This window comes from Vulpes lagopus, chromosome 2 (assembly GCF_018345385.1).
Source record: "Vulpes lagopus strain Blue_001 chromosome 2, ASM1834538v1, whole genome shotgun sequence".
Classification (NCBI taxonomy): Eukaryota; Metazoa; Chordata; class Mammalia; order Carnivora; family Canidae; genus Vulpes; species Vulpes lagopus.
Genome location: NC_054825.1, coordinates 94,037,360 through 94,057,913, shown reverse-complemented (window position 1 = coordinate 94,057,913; position 20,554 = coordinate 94,037,360). Strand labels below are relative to the sequence as shown.

Sequence of the window (20,554 nt, the reverse complement as noted above, 5' to 3'; positions counted from 1 at the left end):
CTCCATTGCCCCCATTCAATGGTTGTGATTTTTATATAGATTTAAGTTGGATGACTCTAATGTGTTGATCCAAGGTATAATTTGTGTGCATTTGGCTCTGATGAAGCTTTAGTTTTATTTATATGTACATTAAGCAATCCAGACATGTTGCTTCTGATCAGATGTGGTATCCTTCCCTGGACACAGGCAACTTTCATGAGTTTATATCGACAAAATGCTAAATCAGTACTGAGACTTAGAGCCATAATTCAAAATTATAAACATTCTAAATACCTTTCTATTTGTTTAATGCATACTTATGTGTATCTCACATGTTTGATACCTACATAGCCTAAGTCCTCCAGCCTTCTATGATAACTCTTTTTTGGACCATTTATTTAAAAATGCTTGAGTTCTCAATGGACATACCAAGAGATTTTACTTCCTTTTGTTACCCAGAACCACCTTTCCCATGGGGTGTGACATACTGCTATTGTTTACCAGTGTCCATATCCTTTCCCTGTGGGTGAATTATTCTTCTTTGGCCTGCTGAAGAATATGGCTTATTTTGGCCAATAGAACATAAGAGGAAATGATGTATGTCACTTCCTGTTGCTTTGTGCACTCTTTTCTCTCAGCCAAGAGATTACTATTGATGTTCCAAATAGTAACTGCTCTGTCTGATGATCCCAGCATGAAGATGATGAAAATGTGAAGAATGGCCCTGACTTAACCAGTCTACAGTGAATGCCACCATGGGCAAGAAGTAGACTTTTGCTCTTCTATGCCACCTGATAACTTGGGTATTTATTATCATAGCATGTCCTATGATCTAAAACAATGCTAGCATTTGGCAAATTTTCATTAAATGGTTGATGAATGAATGAACTCTTGAGCAAGGCACTTTCCAGGTGTCTCAACTTAGTATACTCATACTCTCTGTGTTCCCATCTTCATTGTATTTCTGGACTAGTGACTTTGTAGCCTATGTTAGAAATGCACCATTGTCTTCAAACAACATTTTTTTTAAAAGACATTTAAGGAAAAAAAACCCACATTATTTCACGAAGGAGACATGTAAATAATATAGAATATAACACAAACCTCACAGGAATTTTTAAAGGAAAAATACAAGCCTTCCAAGAATTTTCATGACAGTGGGGTACTGGATCAAGCTATATTTCTGAAACCCCTTGAAAATATTGGAGAAGTCTTGATAATCTTTGAGTCTCTGTTTTCTCTTCTCTAAAATACAGTAATTAGATGAGAATAGTCAAAGACCCTTTAGGAGGGGCTACATGGTGTAAACAGCAGTGACCTAGGAACGAGCAGCCTTGGGCTCCAGTGTCTGCTTTGCTCCTAAATATGCGTAGGACTCTGTCAAGTCATTTAATTGACTAGAACCTCTGAAAAAGATGTACTCACACAACTGCTATCTGTCCCACTGGATTTTATTTTTGAGGAATAAAAGATTTGAAAGTACTTAGAAAATTATTAAGCTTTAATTATAATTAAAATTATTAATTATAAAATTATTATCATTCCAATTGAAAATTGATAGGAAATTCTTGCAATCTTTTCAAATTTGAGGATTTCATTGATGATGTAATTCCACTGGGTGGCAGTATTTCACTTGTACTCTACTATGATCCTATAGTTGGTGCATAAGCTTAAAGAAAAAAGTTTAATCACAATCTCATTCTCTCCCAAACCTTATCTTTCCACTTTCGCATCCTCTGTATTCCCTATCTCCCAAAACAATTCTGAAAAAGACAGTTACCATTCATTTAAAAAAGATTTAATGACATAAATGTGAAGACAGTCACTCCAAGCAGTTTATCCAGAACTTTTGCTTCATTTAGGAAGAAGTGTTAAGATAGCTTAATTTTGCTTAGATGTAAGCAAATTACTTTAATGTAGGTAATTAAGACCAGTTAAAAATCACCTACAAAAATCTTGCAGTTGGCCTTTTTTGGTGAATGCTTTAAAAATGATTATTTTTCAATAAACTCAGGTAGAAATTTTTGATTGATAATACCATGGATTCTTATTTTATCCTGTATCATAAGATCATAAGGTCGTTATGCCAATTCCTTTGATGTCTATTGGAAACATTCATCATGGTTCCATATCAGTTCACTTTATGCCAGAATTTCTTAGAGAATTAATACTGCAAGATGAGTTAAATAAGACAATTACCTTTATAAAGCTTGGTAAGTGATTCCTTGCTTACCTCTGTTGATATTGAGGCCTCAGTGTAAGTGGTGGGCAATGTAAGTGGTGGGCAAGATCTATTAGCTTGGTCTTGTCCTGTAGCATGGAAAACATAATAGTTCTTTAGCAACATAATAGGATGCTAGTTTTCATTTGTAAGAAGATCATTGATGCAATTTTTAAATGGCCGAAATTATTTCATTCTGTACCAGAGAAAGCAGCTACTTTGAAAAAATTAGGCTGTTTATAAAACTTGATATAGAGAAATATTCATTTTTAAATGGTGATATTTGATAGCAAATTTTAATTTTGTGCCAAGTAAGTCTTTGCTGTTTTCAGGGAGAGAAAAAAAAAGTTAAAAAAAATGGTTGTCTAAATTTGAATTGATATGTAAATGAAAATTTCATCTCTTTCTCTGATGGCCATAATTATAAAGCACAATTCCTTTTTCTAGTATACATAATATGATAAGCTGTATGCACTGTGTGCATGAGCATTGAAAGCATTTTTTTGAGGAAGATTATCCATAGCCTTGCATTTATTCTCAAAGGAACTTAGGACACACAGAAAGTAAAAAAGAACATTGATGGTTCACCATCATTACATATTTTTAAGTAGCTTTAAGATTGCTTTAGAAGTCTTACCTCATCAAATAATAGTCCTCATTTATATGAGGGGAAAAATGGAAGAACAGCACATCTTGGTTTGAGTAAAGAATTTTAGAAAAATCTCCCAGTGTTTTGGTCCACAAATCCTAGAAAGTGACAGCTAACCAATAGATGAGATAGGTGGATTCATGCAGTTGAACAACTGAGCCTAATGTACTCTGATTGATGAACCAATAAAACATAAGGGAGAGTGCAAGTGGCTTTTTACACACACACACACACACACACACACACACACACACACAAAGCCACTTTTTACTTTATTCTAGATCCTTTCCTGCTAAATCTTTATATCGGTAACCTGGGAAGCATGCTTATCAAATTTCCTGATAAGAGATAACTGGGAGAGATAGTGGCTATTTTGCTTGAGAGAAGCAGTATTCAAAATATGAAGTCCCCAAAGTAGGAATAAACCAAAAAGAAGAAAATAGAAGTCAAGTCTTATATTTGTGTTAGTAAGTTATTTTATAAAAATAGAGAACTAGAGAAATTTGCCTTGAAAACAATTCAAAGTGAAAAGATTTGGGAGTTTTGATTAGTTTTGATTTTAGGGAGAAGAAGCTGGCATTGTTTGGGAAGAAATTGGTCAGAATTTATAAAGTCGGTGAGTTGCCAGAAAAATCAGTGGCCTTGTCTTTGGAACATGAGCCCATGTGGAGTTACTGTTGTTGTAGTCTTGTCTTGAAACATACATGTCTGAACAAAGCTGTTTTAAAACAATTTGAGCTCGTTTTAGAATATACCTGTTTTGTTAATGTACAGTTTGCAAAAAGACAAGAAAGACTGGAAGAGATGTAAGAGGGGAAAATGGCAGTTAAGAGTTCTTATTGAACACGAGCTGTGGTAGGTCATCTGTTAAATCCTTCATATGGATTATCTAATAGATTTCCCTCACAACAACCCTGTGAGGTAGATAGTACTAGGATTCCTTTTTCACAAATGAGACAATGGAGGCAGATATTGCTTATGTGAATTTCTCATTACTGTTTACAGACAGTAAATAGTGTGGCTTGGAATGGAGTCCCAGTCTGGATCATGAGCCCCTGCATTTAATTGCTCTACTATACTGCCTTCTAGAAGAGAAGTATTATGGAGCCAATAGAGGAAAGATTTAACAGAGAGTGGTCACTATCTTTATATGCTATAGGCAGGTAAAGAAAGATGAAAAATGAATCTGACAGGGGATAACTTCATTTCAAGTTTTTTTCAGTGACTTGTTGAGGGCAGATGTCAAATTGTAGTGCCCTGAAGAATAAATATTGAAGGAGGGTATATTTGGTGAGGACAGGGCTAGTCAGGGGAAAGATAAAGTTATAAGAGATGATGGCCAGGCAGCCAACAGGAAAACTGGAAGCAGAGGCATGGGGGAGGTTATGGCTAGAAGTGGAAGGGCATTTTCTGTTACAGTAAAGAGGTTCTACAAACCAAACATATCAGGAACTATACAAATAATCTGTTCTCTTTTCAACTGTCTTTTGGGCAGTTTCAATTTTTCAACATAAAGTACACTAAAATGGTTTTAGTTTTGGGGCACCTGGGTGGCTCAGTCGGTTAAGCATCCGACTCTTGGCTTCTGCTCTGGTCATGATCTCAGGGCCATGAGGCTGAGCCTATGCTGGGCTCTGTGCTCAGCGGGGGAGTCCACTTGGGATTCTCTCCCTTTTCCTCTGCCCCCTGCACCCGACTCATGTGCACACACACACACACACACACACACTCTCTCTCTCTCTCTCTTCCTCACTAAAATAAACTTTAAAAAATGCTTTTAGTTTTACTTTTGATTTATTTAAAGATACTTTACAGTTTACCCAATACATGCATTGGGTACTTTTGAATGAAATTAGGTAAAGACATTGATACCTTAAGAAATGTGGTTGTTCCTCTAAAATGGTTTGCTGGAGAAAGATGACATGCTCAGACTCATCACAATTACTATCAGTGGCCTAATTAGCATTTTCCCCCACCCCGACCCCCACTTTTCTTGTCTAACAGAATCTTGATTTACTTTCATAGCACTGAGATGGATCGTTATTACTTTAATCTGTGTGGTGCTCTTATTCCCCCGAGCTAGCAGTTGGTCTAAGGATAGCTGTGTTACCTAGTTCTGGTTAATGAGATGTAAGAAGTCTTTCAAGTTAGTTCCTAGGAAAGCTTTCACTTTTCTCATGAAGAGGAACAGAGACTCTTTGCCCTTTCTCATGGCTGGGAAGTGGAGTGTCCAGACATGATGCCTAGGGGTCACCCTTTGAACATGAGCCGACAAGTATGACAACAAGGTCACTATGTGAAGGATGGCAAAGCAGACATTTAGAAAGCACTTAGTGTTACATCAGTTCTGGGCTCCTCTTGTTATGTGAGAGATAGACCTGTATTCACTCAAGTCACTGTTGGTCAGATTTTGTGTTGCTTGCGTCAAAGTCCTAAGACCAGCAAAAATCCTTCTTCAGCTGTTTCTTATACAGATGTGGTTTATGGTTATGGGAACGTTTAAGACAATCTCTCTGATCAACCCTCATTACAGCCTGTAATGTCTCATTAAAAGGGTTGAGAACAATATGGCTTATCCATTTCAGAAACAATTTAGTCTTTAAAAATTATATTTGACCACTCTAGCCTGTATTTCAGTTAGTTGTGCATTTCTAGTTTCTTTCAAGTAACTAGAGTAGTGCCTGCATGATGTTTGCATCAACTCTATAATATCAGAAAATATTTGTGCTGTGAAAGAAACCAAAGCATAAAGACATTAGAGATGGTTTTCACTTCAGAACTAGATCAGTTCAAGGGAATGTTTTATTAAAACCTTTGTCTCACATTCTAGAAAATCTTAATTGAAGAGAGATATTGTACCTAAACATTTACTTACTATGAAACTGCTGAAATGTGTGTCTCTCTGGTTAGCATGAGGTTAAATGTAAAATAATCCTCAATGTTCTTCTGAGTTCCTGGGATGAATAGGATTATTTTGTGTTCTTTGCATCTAAATGTTCACACTCTTGAAATATGGCTGCTAGGGAAGGTTATCACCTTCTGCCTCGGCATTGTTTGGCTTAAAGTACGCAAAGATAGGTGACATGGGAGCTTTTGTAGTGGGCATAAAGGTATGAAAAATGAACTAGTGAAAACTGGTTGGAAGGATTTTCTATCTATAGTGAGTCTAATACTATAAAGATGCTTTATCTATTTTTAGAGTGTGACTTGGATTTGTGTTCAGATGATGAAACACAGTGAAATTTCTAGTCAATTCTAAGAGTGCTATGGAGAGAAAAATTGACCTACCAATTTAAAAACAACGAAAGTCTAGACACTACCATAAAAATGGTTTAAATGACAGTGGGGAAAATCAACATTAAAAATTATTAGCGCAATAAACAAAAATTTATTAAACACATGAATAAACATCTCTGCATGTGACATAGAAAGTAAATGCAGTATCCAGGAAATATATCCAATTATCCAGAGATGGAGCATTTTAATATGCCTATCTTCTTGTTTAAGCTCTTGAGTCATGGCATAATTAGTTACCAAAAGATTTGATTGCTTCAAATCAGATGGTCAAATCTTTGGCTTTGCTCTTGACTATCACTACATTAAGTGAATTATTAATAATTTAGTCTTGGTGCTTTGAGTCAAGCCTAATAAGAGAAATCTAAGGTTCAGATTTTCCTTTAAAATTATATAAGGAGAGCTCTGTTACTGTATTTAATTTTAAATCGAAGTGTAAGTTCCGGTTATGCCATTGTTTGGGATACTTTTCAAGAAAAGCTTCAATCCTTGAGACGCTTTCTGTTTTGAAATGTGTGTATCATCATGAATCACTAATTAATGTGAATCTTCCACGTTAAAAAAAAATCAGACTTCTTAAATAATAGCTAGAGAAGTGGTATCTCTATTGTCTGCTTTTCCAAGTCAGTTGTTTTACAGTGCTTGCTTTAGAATTTGGTAAGTAATATGAACCTACCTAGACTCTATTAGGTCATCACTTTACTCACTGGGATAAACAGATTTGTTGCTATTATCTATTTTCTGCTTTGAATCATACTCATTCAATTTTTAGTATATGTGCTGCCGAAGCAAGCACGAATCATACTCATTCATACATTGCTGTGCCCTCTGCTATGTATCCAGAACATACCCTGGTGTCAGTCACAACTTGAGGGTCATCCCCTCCATCACAAATCCTTTCTTGGTAATTCTGGCTCATACCGCTCCAACCATCCCCATTGTTCAGCCATCTACATCCATGTACACACTGGGAAACTCTCATAGGCTTCTTCCCTAGTGAGGCAGTTGCTCCTTACAATACATTTCAGCATAACATTCCAGTCACCATACGTTGAAAGTGGCATCAGAAAGGAAACCTATTTGCCATTCTTGAATATTCTATTTATGTGTTAGTACTTTATCATGTGGTTTTACAATTATTTTCATAACTTAAGGTAGCTTTGTTTCATTCACTAATTGCTTTGTGTAATCTTTGTCTAATGAACAAGGGTTTACTCATTGTGGGAATCATATTTTCAGTTTCATTTGTCAACCTCACTTTACTGCAGGACTGGATATATAGGCTCTCAATAATACTTGGATATGAACTGGATTAAACTCTAGAATATTTCATGTATATATGAGTGCATTAGTCTGCTTAGGCTGCTATAGCAAAGTATTAAAGACTGATGACAAATAACAAAAATTAATTTTCTCACAGTTCTGGAAGTTGGGAGTCCCAGATCAGAGAGCTGTCAAATCTGGTGAGCACCCCTTCTGGCTTGCTGATGGCTGCCTTCTCACTGTGTTTTCATGTGGTCTTTCCTTTAGGCCTGCATAGAGAGACATCTCTGGTGTCCCCTCCCTTTTTTGTGAAGACATTAGTCCTATTGGGTTAGGGCCTCACCCTTATGATTTCATTTAACTTTAATTACTTCCCTGAAGGCCCTATATCTAGATACAGTCCACCTTGGGGTTTAGAGCTTCAATGTATAAATTTTGGGGAGAACATAATTTAGTTCATAACAATGAGATATTACATATTGATAAATCTTTTAAGAAAAGAACTATTGAATTTTTCTTTTTCTTTTTTTTTTTTTTTTTTTATGATAGGCACACAGTGAGAGAGAGGCAGAGACACAGGCAGAGGGAGAAGCAGGCCCCATGCACCAGGAGCCCAACGTGGGATTCAATCCTGGGTCTCCAGGATCACGCCCTGGGTCAAAGGCAGGCGCCAAACCGCTGCGCCACCCAGGGATCCCTGAATTTTTCTTTTTCTATAAGTTCTTTTCCCCCCTCTCATATATTTTTTCAACCTAGCTTGATGTAAGCCTCCCTTTCACCCATATCTTTCTGTAATCATTTAAGTTTCCCCCTCTAATGTTTTCTGTTTTGTATGGTTGGGCAGGTGTTAATTTTTTTCTTAAAATTCTTAGCTGGAACTGATCAAGGTTTTTCTAGGAATTTACTTAAAAGATTCCCTGTGGAGGCTTGGCAGAGAGTGGGTCCAAGGTTAAGCTTTATTAATCACTCCTGCTGTTCTTCTTTTTTGCACACCACAAGCTCACCTTTGAGAGGTCCAACACATCATATCTGGCTACCAGACAGCTGTCTCAAGGACTTTTGTGGATTATCCCATAGAGTTTGAAGCATGTATCAATGGTCTTAAGTCTGATTATTAATGAGAAAAAATGAGGCATGGCCTATTATGGACAAAGGTATGAGCCGGCTGACTTGGAGTTTCATCAAGTAATTGTCTTAGGCTGAATGACTCATTTTTGACTAAAAGGGTTAGATAAGTTTCTATGTACTGAGAGGATGATATTTATGTATCCCACATTTCAACTTGTCATTTGCCATAAAAATTGCAAGCATCATTAATCATCAGTCTTGTGCTTTGAAAGACAATCACACAGACACACATGTATACACAAATGCATGCATGCACATGCGTGCATACACACTTGCATGCGCGCACACACGCACACACACACGCACACACCTGAGCCAGGTGTTTGATTTATTACCATAATCACCGTGCCACATTTGATACTTGGTTCTCTAAACTCTAGCCTCCTTAACAAATAATATTTTCATATCTTTCATAGCAAAGTGTTGTTATCTCTAATTCCTGTTTTTATCATTGCTAAGTGGGCCACTTATTTGTGTTTGTACTCATTATTATTTTTAATCAAAACCCTCAGAACTCTTCCTGAATTTATTGGATTGTTTTGTGTTGGATTTTTCTTAGGAGTTATTTCAGCTTTAACTATGTAAACCTCCTATTATTTTAGTGGAATACTATACAGGAATGGGGCTTTGTCCCCTTTTGCCTGAGTTAGTATCGAATTTTCTTCATATCCCCAGGTAGTCATTGATTTCCTAGTCTTCATTTGCCAGATAACATTGTTTTTGCCATTAGCAGGAAGTGTTGTCTACTTACATTTTTCATTTAATATTTGTGCATTTCTTTAATGAAATAAGACAAAAATATTTAAAAATATTCTATGTAAGTTGTATTATTTATCATTTTCTTATTAGAGCTCATTGTTTTATGTCTTAACACTTCATTCTGTTATGCATGCGCAGGTTCTGAATATAGATATTTATTTTACTATATAAATGTAATCAGTCCCTCTTCCTAAAGATTTGGGAGTTTGGAACCTCTCTAATTTGCCTGTGTAAGCAACGAAGGCTTACATCCTCATGGTCGTCCTTGACTTTGGTTTCCTGCTTTCACTCTGCTTAGCAGATGTGCCTTCTTGTGGCACTGCTTAGGCTACCCTATTCTACATCAAGTCAATGTAGGCAAGGAATCCAGTTTTGTTTTTTAAAGATTTTATTCATTTATTCATGAGAGACAGAGAGAGAGAGAGAGAGAGAGAGAGAGAGAGAGAGAGGCAGAGATACAGGCAGAGGGAGAAGCAGGCTCCATGCGGGGAGCCCGATGTAGGACTCCATCCTGGGGTCTCCAGGATCACACTCTGGGCTGAAGGCAGCGCTAAACCGCTGAGCCACCCGGGCTGCCCAGAAATCCAATTTTTAAATAAATTTTTATTCTTGGATTATCTTCTCTTCACACAAGAAATTGATGTGAATGTCATAGATTATATTGAGAGTTGGGGAAAGGGAGAAGAGAGAATGTTACAGAAGGGCAGACAGCTTCATATTAAATACCCAAAATGCCTTTACCTGCTCTTTGGTGTTCTCATCACCAGCTTGTTCTGATTATCTGCTTCACCTTATGTAGTTTACCAGCTAAGTCTTCTCTTTCCTCTTTCTCCATCTTACCTTTCCTTCTTAATCTTCACATCCTTTTCCCCCATCCTCTCTTTCCTTGATTTCACCTGAGTCCCCTAGTCTATAAAGTAGTTCAGCTGTCTCCCATTACTAGCCCCAAGCTCAGCTATTTCTACCATTGCATATTGCAATTCATCAAACTGCACAATTGGAACAGTCTACTCTCAAGAGGCATTTGGTTGAACAAAAAAGATTTCTTTGTGTTTTATTTTGTTTTGCATTTGCCATTAGAACCGAATATCAAAATGCCAAAGAGTTGGTAATGATTATACCTTGTTTGTACAACTTTATGCACCAATAGCTTCTGAGGTAGTAACAGCTGGGGCATGAGAGAGATTTGATTTGGGTGAATTACTAGCTAGAGATTAATGTGTTAGGTTCAGATTTTATGTTCATGTGCTAGAAATCAAACCTTCAAAGCAATTAAACTACAAGGAGGATAGATTCAAATAAAATAACATATGAATAATAATTAGAATTTTAATTTTAAGTGGACTACACTATCCAGTAGATTTTGCTTATGCAATATAATTTCAAAACTTCTAACTTTGTAAAAAGTAAACTTACTTTAAGCTGAATTTTCAAACTCATACAACTATTCGAAGTCATGTGTTGGTTCTGATTTTAAATTCTGAGGTTTATTACTCTTTGGTTTTTATTGGAGTGTCAGGGAGCAGGCCTCTTCTTTCTTCACATTTCTTCACTTTATTTTAACTTATCTACTTTGCCTTGATGAACAAATAACATGATGGCCAAATTTGCTAAAGTAGGTGCTTAATGTTAATTAAATCAACCCTTCCCACCTTTCTGCCAATAAGAGATCAGTTTATCCTACTTCAGTGAGCTGTTTGTATGTTTATTTATTTTAAATTAATGCTAATGAATAACTGGCAAAGGCTAGCTCTAATCTGGACAGATAATTTACTCGTACCTCCTCTCCTCCCCCATTCATTCTCCTGCCACAAAGTTATTCCTTTAACCTTGTACGGCACAGCCAATTGGCTCTTTTATAAGGGTAGTGAGAGCTGGAAAAGTTAACTGAACTTCTAGTCATAAATCATCACTGTGGCATTAAACAGTGTGTTATATATATTGTATTCTTAGGCCAGTCTTCTGGAACAGAAAATGAACTGGAAGCCTAAAAATGTTCCAGTCTTTCTGGAAAAAATAAAACAAAAACACCCAAGAGTTATATGTTTATTAAACTTTTCATTTTGAGGTAATTGTATATTCACAAGCATTTATTAGAAATAATAGGGAAAGATACTGTGTTGCTTTTTTTATTTCCCTCAAGGGTAACATTTTCATTACTACAAGGATCTCCAGGTTGCTCTTATAGCCACGCCCACTTCTCCTCCTCCACCAGAACCCTAGGCAACTACTAATCTGTTCTCTATCTCTATAAATGTTTTCATTTCAAGAATGTTATGTACATGGAATCTTACAGTATGTAATTTTTTGAGATTGTCATTTTTTCACTTAGCATAATTCATTGGAGATTCACCTAGGGTGTTGCACACATCAATAGGTCAGTCATTTTTATGGCTAAATCATGGTGTTGATGTATTATAATTTGTGAAAGCATTCACATACTAAAGGACATCTGGGTTGTTTCTAGGTTATTTAATGAATAAAACTACTGTAAGATTCTTCTACAGGTTTTTGTGTGGATAAAAGTTTGGTTTCTCTGAGATAAATGCCAGGAGTAGAGTTGGGTTGTATAGTTCTTCCAAGTTTAATGTTTTAAAGAAATCGCTAAACATTCTTCCAGAGTGATTGTACTCTTTTATATTCCTATTAGCAGTGTATGAGTTATCCAGTTTCTCCCAGCCTTGTATCCAGCATTTGGTGGTGTTATTATTTTTTATTTTATAAAAATAAAAATAAAAAAATTTATAGGTGTATAGTGATCCTCATTTTGGCTTTGATTTGCATTTTTCTTAAGGCAAGTAATATTGAACATCTTTTCAAGTACTTATTTGCCATCTGTATATCTTCTTTGGTGAAATGTCACTTCTTATCTTTCTCCCAATGCTAACTGGATTTTTGATTTACTTACTGTTAAATTTTGAGAGTTAATATTCTGGATACTAGTTCTTTGTTGGGGCATATATGATTTGCAGTATTTTATTCTAATCTATAACTTGTCTTTCTCCTAACAAAGTCTGTTGCAGAACAAAAGTTTATAATTTTGATGCAATCAAATTTATACATTTTTTTGAATTGTGCTTTTAGTGTGAAGTCTTCTAACTGAATACTAAATTTTTTTCCTATTTGCTTTTCTAAAAGTTTTAAGTTCCACCTTTTATATTTAAGTCTACGATCCATTTTTAATTAATTTTTGTATAAGATGTAGAGGTTGAGTCATCCAATCCATTAACATGGTATGTCTCACCATTTATTAGATCTTTGATTTCTTTTTACCACATTTTGTTGTTTTAAGCATACACGTTGTGTACATGTTTTTCTAAGAGTTATGTCTAAATGGATGGTATTTTATTTAATATTAATGGCCAAATGTTCATTGTTAGTATATGGAAATACAATTTATTTTGCATGCTTATCTTTAACTTGTGGCTTTGCTAAACTCTTATTCTAGGAGATTTTAAAAAATTATTATTGAATCCTTGTGATTTTCTTCATAGACATCTGTCTATGTCATCTGTAAATTCATGTCATCTGTAAATAAGTACAGTTTTCTTTCTTTATTTCTTTTATCTTTGTATCTATGCCCTATGTTGAAGAGATTGTATAGAATTGGTATTGATTCCTCTTTAAACATTTGGTAGAATTGTTCATTGAATATTTCTTTTATCTTTATATCTATGCCCTATATTGAAGAGATTGTATAGAATTGGTATTGATTCTTCTTTAAACATTTGGTAGAATTGTTCATTGAAACTACATGCACTTTGAGATTTCTCTTTTGGGGGTTTTAAAATTACGTGTCCAATATCCTTAAGAGTTATAGGGATATTCAAATTATGTATTTCATATTAAATGAGTTTTGGTAATTTGTGGTGTGAAGATGGTTTATTTATTTGTATATTTATTTTTTAAGATTTTATTTATTTGAGAGCATGAGTGGGGGCTGGGGAGTGGGAGGCATAGGGAGAGGGAGAAGCAGACTCCCCACTGAGCAAAGAGTCCAAGATGCATGGAGCTTGATCTCAGGATCCTGAGACCATGACCTAAGCCAAAGGCAGACACTTAACTGACTGAGTCACCCAGGTGCCCGGGGGATGGTTCATTTCATCTAAGTTGTTAAATTATGTGTTTTTTTTTTTTTTTTATAGTTTCTCTTATACTTTTGATACCTGGAAGGTCTTTAGTGATGTCCCTTCTTTCTTTCTCTGTTTTTCTTCCTTCCTTTAATAATTTGTGCCTTTTCTCACTTTTCTTTGCCAGTCTTGTTAGAGATTTGCCAGTTTTAGTGATCTTTTCAACAAATAAGCTATTTGTTTCATTGATTTTCTCTGATATTTTTCTGCTTTTAATTTCATTGATTTCCATTCTCTATTCTTTCTTTCTTTCTGTTTACCTTGGATTTATTTGGCTCTTCTTTTAATTTCTTGAAGTGGAGCTTAGATAATTGACTTGAAACTTTTCCTATTTTTACTGTATGCATTTAGTACTATTAATTTCCCTTACGGCATTGCTTTAGCGGTGTCCCAATATTTTGATATATATTATTTTGATTTTCACTCATTGCAATATATTTTTAATAACTTTGAGACTTCCTTTTGATCCATAGATTATTTAGAAGTATGTGTATTAATTTCCAATTATTTGAATATTATCCAATTATCTGTTATTGGTTTCCAGTTTGATTCTATTGATGTTGGAGAAAACATGTGTGATTTAATTCTAAAGTTTTGATATTTTCTTATGGTCCAGGATATGATTTAGCTTGGTGTATGTTCTGTACACACTTGAAAACATGCATTCTACTATTATTGGGTGGTGTGTTTTATAAATGTCAATTAGATTCCATTGGCTGATAGTAATATTGAGTTATTTTATTCTTTGTTGATTTTTTGTCTAGTTGTTCCATCAATTGTTGTAAGGGAGGTGTTGAAGTTTCCAACTATAATTCAAGACTTGCCTATTTTCTATTCAGTTGTCTTAGTTTTTGTTTCACATATTTTGCAGCTCTATTTTTTGGTATGTACACCTTTAGAATTCTTATGGTACCTTGATAGATCGATACTTTTAACATCATATATTTTCTCTATATATCTCTAGTAATTTTCTTTGCTATGAAGGTTCTACTTTATATAATATTAATGGAACCACTGTGCTTTTAAAAATTTTTTTTCATGGTATATCTTTTTCTACACTTTTACTCCCCACCTGCCTATAATTTGAAGTGAGTTTCTTCTAGACATAATTTTTTAAAAAGCCTACTCTGCCACTCTCTGTTTTTTTTTTTTTTTTGCACTCTATATTTTATTTGGTGTATTTAGACTATTTATGTTTAATGTATTTATTGATTATGTTAGGACAAGTTTGTCTTTTGTTTGTTTGTTTGTTTTAATTTTCTGGGTTTTTTCCTACCTTTATATTGGCATGTATAGTTCATATTTGAACATTTTTTTTTAGAATTTCAATTTGATTTACCTACATTTATACATACCTAACTTAACAGAATTGACTGGTGTCATTATTTTGTTCATTTGAATAAAGTCAAGGAATCTTACCTTCCTTTTTATCCTTTTGCACTTCTCCATATAATTGTCTTAATATTTCCTCCCAATACACGTAGAACCACATCAGGTAGCATTATAATTTTTGTTAGAAACCCAAAAGGAGAAGGAAAGTCTGTTGTTTTTACTCATATATTTGCTTACCCTTTTTGTCCTTCCTGATGTTTAATGATTTCCTTTCTGCTTAGAGATCTCCTGCTACTCATTCATTTTAGAAACCTACTGATGTTAGCATTGTTGTTCTCCTCAATTGTTATTTTTCTCTGGTTACATTCACAATTTTTCCTTCATTTTTGGTTTTCATAAACTTAATTATGATATGTAGTTGCATGGATTTCTTTGTGTTTTTCCTGTGTGGAGTTTGCTCAGCTTCTTGAATCTGTAGGTTTGTGTTTATTGGCAAGTTTGGAAAGTTTTTAGGCATTATCTTCTCAAATGTTTTTCACTTCACACTCTTCTCTCTTTTCAGAACTCCAATTACATGAATGTTAGATCTTTTGTTATAGTTCCATGGGTCTTTAAATTTCTGTTCTTTTCTCAGCCTATTCTCTCTCCTTTGCTTAGTTTGAGTAATTTCTATTGTTCTACCTTGCAGCTTGCTGATTCTTTCTTCTGTCTCCTCCATTGTACTCTTGAGCCTATTCACTGAGGTTTTTATTTCAATTGTTGTCTTTTTTAGCTCTAAAATTTCCATTTGGCTCTTCTTTATGTTGTCTAGTTTTTGCCGAGACTTTCTATTTTTTCACTTGTTTCAAATGTGTTTTAATGCGTTGTTGAAGCTTAAAACCTTTTTCAGATAATTCTAACATCTCTGTTATCTTGATGTTGGCATCTTTCAAGCATTTAAAAATTTTCAGTTTGAGACGTTTGTGATTTTCGATATAATGAATGACTCTATTGAAACCTGGACATTTTGAGTATTGTATAATGTGACCCTGGATCTTATTCAAATCTTCTGGTTTAACTGGATTCCTCTAGCACTGCTCCAGGAGGAGAGTGGGAGTGCTACCTCATTACCCAGGTTCCCCATCCATTGACAACTGAAGGATTTGAACTATTACTACTGAGTGGTGTGGGAGTTCCAGCTCTCCATTAGGCCTCCACTGATATCTCATGGATGAAAGAAATAGAAGTGTTTTGTTACTTCTCCTAAAACATATATGTGTAAAAATGAATAATTCAAAAACCTAATTCCAGGAGTGAAGACTTCTTAAGAAGTTGATGTTATGTAAATAATTTTTCTTGAACATCATAATTTATGTGTATTTGAGCTACTCAATAGTAGTATTTATTTAAGTTGTTACATTTAAATTGTAAGTCTAGTGGTGCCTAGGTGGCTCAGCTGGTTAAGCATCTAACTCTTGGTTTCAACTCAGGTCATGGTCTCAGGATTTTGAGATATCAGGCCTGCACTCTCCTCACAATTGGGCTCTGTGCTCAGCATGAAGTCTGCTTAGGATTCTCCTTCTCCCTCTCCTCTGCTCCTCTCCTCACTTGGTCTTGCTATCTCTCTTATAAATAAATAAATAATAAATAAATAAATAAATAAATAAGATTTTAAATTGTCATAAGTCTAGGGGCACCTGTCTGGTCTGGCTCAGTTGGTAGAGCACCCAACTGTTGGTAGAGCACCCAACTGTTGATATCAGGGTCATGAGTTCAAACTTCACACTGGGCATGGAGGCTACTTAAAATTAAAAGTAAACAAACAAATAAATTGCTGTAAGTCTATTTTACTGATATTATACTGAACAGTGGGAGCTGCAGATATTCTTTTATTAAACCAAAAAGTAATAAATACTTGTGCTTTGTGACAAATCCAACAAATTCAGAATAAATTGGTCCTCTTCATCCCAGTTCCATTCTCCAGATGTAACTATTAACAGTCAGACATGCATTCACCCAATTTTTAGTATTTATTTACACTTAAAAAATATTTTATTTATCTATTCATGAAAGACAGAGAGAGAGAGAGAGAGACAGACAGAGAGATAGGCAGAGGGAGAAGCAGTCTCCATGGAGTGAGCCCGATGTGGAACTTGATCCTGGGACTCCAGGATCAGGCCATGAGCTGAAGGCAGACACTTAACCACTGAGCCACCCATGCGTCCCTTATTTACACTTTCAATCATGTTTCCCCACTTCACTTACTCCCAGTCTTTCCATTTTCTCTTTCAATGTAATCTTTGTAAGCTCATTCTTCTTTATCTAGCTATTAAATGTTGGGATGCTTTCAAACTTGGGTCTAGAAGCCTTTTCTTCTACATCACTATTGTTTTTCTTTGTGACTCATCTATATCCTTGCCTCAACTGCCATTTACATTTAGAGAACTCATACATTTATTTCATACAAATATTTCATATCTTAGTGAATGGTACCACTATATATTGAGTTCTATTTGCCATAAGCCTAGAGTTATTTTTGGTTCCTTTTCTCCTTCACCTCTAATGTCCAGGTAATCACCATGCCCTGTGGTTTTTCCTTCTTAAATCTGTCCACTCCTTTCCATTACTACCTCTAGGCTTTCATCATCTGTCTAGGCTAGAGCACCAGTTTCCTAAATGGACTTTTTGCTTTAATCTCATTGCATTTGAATTAAAAAATTTTTAAAGATTTTATTTATTTATTCATGAGAGACACACACACAGAGAGAGGCAGAGACACAGGCAGAGGGAGAAGCAGGCTCCATGAAGGGAGCCCAACGCAGGACTTGATCCCGGGTCTCCAGGATCACGCCCTGGGCTCAAGGCGGCACTAAACTGTTGAGCCACCCGGGCTGCCCCTGAATTAAATTTTTACTCTGTAACCAGAGAGATCATTTAAAAACAAAAATTTAGTCATGTTACCTGCCTACTTAAAATATTTCATTTTTTTTTGTTTTTCCTATGGTAAATACCAAAATCCTTAACATGACCTAGAACAAGGTAGATCATGTAGTTAACTTTTAATAAGTATTTGTGGGAAAATGAATAGATGAACGTTCATAGTTTAGAGTATGTGATATTAAAATAGTATTGTTACACACATGTATCTCTATGAATCTTTTAAAATTCTTGTTATATTTCTATTTGATATGTTTCTAGAAGTGGGGTTGCTGGTATAGCTTTGTTTTCATCTATGAAATATAAAGGGTAAAGGACTAGTCGGTGTAGTGCCTTGTAGCCATCAAGAGAAAAAGAGTCTGATCCAGGAAGATCAGTGATGATTTATTAAGGGAGCTACCATCTTATATCTCCCACCTGATGAAAGGGAGTTATATCCTAAAGAATTGTCCAATGACTTAAGGATTTTTTGCCTTTGAGATTTTATGCCAAATAACTTTAGGTAAAATATTTTGTAAGACAGAGCAAGGAACAAATAAGTCAGATTTTCGTATTTGTAACAAGTGTGACTTATTCCTATCTTTATTTTGCTTACATGTTTTTTGTATTAAAGACTATATTCAGAAATTAGGTAGTTTAAGGAAAGGAATGATTTGAAATGGTGTGGTCACATTAGGGCAAATAGAAATAATTTATGAATTATAATTTCGTAGAAATAAAGGATCTGTTTACTAGTGTAGTAGATACTGGGCAGAATGTGATGTAGGCAAATAGTGTTTTCAGAGGTGTGCTCTTCCTTCTCTGTCTCTTTTGGTTCATTCCGTGGAGGGAGGATGGTGTGTGGTGGTGCTTATAAAGTAGGCATAAAACAGTATGAAGGCATCAAATGCCTGAAAGATGGGGAACTAAAGGTATCAGTTTGCTCCTAGCCCAGCACTTGCCAGTTTTGTGACCTTGAGCAAGGTAGCTAATCTCTGTGATACTTAGTTTCCCAACTGAAAATAGTACTAACCACTGATTTACATGCAGACTAGGTTGGATGTGATCATTTGTTTTATTATTTATTAATGTATTTATTTTAAAAATTCATTTGTTTGAGCTGATACTGAAATAGTTTATTACTAATTCTTTTTATTACTGATTTTAGTTATGAATTTGCATACCAGAAAGATAAAAAGGCTGCAAAATGACTCACAATAGGTGGTTAGGGTACTGAGAGGTATCACTAAACTCTGAGAGTTAATGCTTTTAGAAATATGCATGTATTCAAAGGGAGCACAGAACTCTATGAAATTTGTATGTAACTACAATTTTTTTTCTGTTTTTCTCCTCTAGTCCATTCTTTGTTCATACTGAAATGTGTAGATTAAGCAGCTTTATTTTCTTCTTCCTATTAATTTTGCATTAGTTACTTTGTGGCTATTTAAGCAAAACATTCACTTAATTGCTCTGTTTGTCTTTCTTCTTGTTCCAGGCAATGGACCTCACCACGACCGTTGCTGTACTTATAATGAAAACAACTTGGTAGATGGTGTTTACTGTCTCCCAATAGGACACTGGATTGAGGCCACTGGGCACACCAATGAGATGAAGCACACCACAGACTTCTATTTTAATATTGCAGGCCACCAAGCCATGCATTATTCAAGGTAAAAATAGTGCCATGTTTATAAGCATAGAAGTAGGACAAGAGGTAGTATTAGGACAATGGAAGTGTTGACTGTGTTCAAAACAGCAGTGTCTCCCTTTGGAGGGGTTATAGGCCTGCAGTATTTTAAGGAGATAAATTACAGTGAATCAGTATGTGAGCTTTTCTGGTTCTAGATGTGAAGGATCCTTTGTATAGAATTTGTTTTTATTAATTACATATTCTGGCATCAAGTTATTTTGACCAGATTGCAGTTAGTCAGTCTTTCTATTTACATAGTGATTCCTAGATCAGCATTGATTTTTTATGCTACTGATGAACATGGAAACAAAAGCTGGTGTCTCTTTTAAGCTTTTATTCAGATAAATTTGTGAAAATGTAGGCATAAAACTAGATTAGATATGACCATTTACTCTATTATTTAGTAGTATATATATATTTTTATTTTATTTGTTATGCCAGCAACATGTGCCATAATAAAAATTCAAACAAAAAGGATGCTAACTGCAAAGTAAGGTTCAATACACTCCTCTTCGTTACTGCTCATCAGAAGTAATTATTTCCAATGATTTTTTATGGTTAGTTTTTCTGGAGTTTAATTCCAAGTCTTAAATAATATTCATATACTTTATTTGTTAATGTATCAATTTTAAAAATAGCTATTGTTTCCCATCTATGGCATGAAAGATATTAAGCTCACTTATACTTATTTTCTTTCCCCAGTCCCAATTCCTACCAACTTATTAAAAACATTCTTTGTTATTTAACTTCGTAGAAATTCTATGTTTTGACCCATAAATTTTTGACAGTGCCTCTTGATTTCCTACTGGGTAAGTTCCTGTATTACCCAGGTAAATACCTGTGTATTTTCTTCCACATCTACTTCTACCTATTAACTCCTGTTTTGCATTATTTTCACATTTTCACGGTTTATGGTTAAATCATCAAACTATAAAAGACATAGGCAGAGGGAGAAGCAGGCTCTCTGTGGGGAGCCCAATGTGGGACTTGATCCCAGGACCTGGGATCACGACCTGGGCCAAAGACAGACACTCAGCCACTGAGCCATCCAGGTGCTTGACCTTTCCATTTTTGTTGTTAGTTTTAAATATAACTTGAAATTCTTAGTTGTTCGTATTTATTATTGGAAAGGATAGGTTGGTTATTAAATTTGGTGGTCATGAGTTTCCACTGGCATTACTAGCTTCTATACCTCTAATGGTATTGGCACAAAT

At 35.0% G+C, this 20,554-nt stretch overlaps 1 protein-coding gene across 3 annotated transcripts in view; it reads left to right on the top strand.

Annotated features, from left to right (window-relative positions):
* The window catches only part of EPM2A (EPM2A glucan phosphatase, laforin), a 100,472-nt gene that overhangs the window by 18,083 nt on the left and 61,835 nt on the right, over window positions 1–20,554 (top strand). For all 3 annotated transcript variants that reach the window (XM_041744190.1, XM_041744191.1, XM_041744193.1), the window contains exon 2: window positions 19,146–19,320. In XM_041744190.1, coding sequence (XP_041600124.1) covers window positions 19,146–19,320 — 175 coding nt within the window. The remainder of the gene's footprint in view (window positions 1–19,145; window positions 19,321–20,554) is intronic.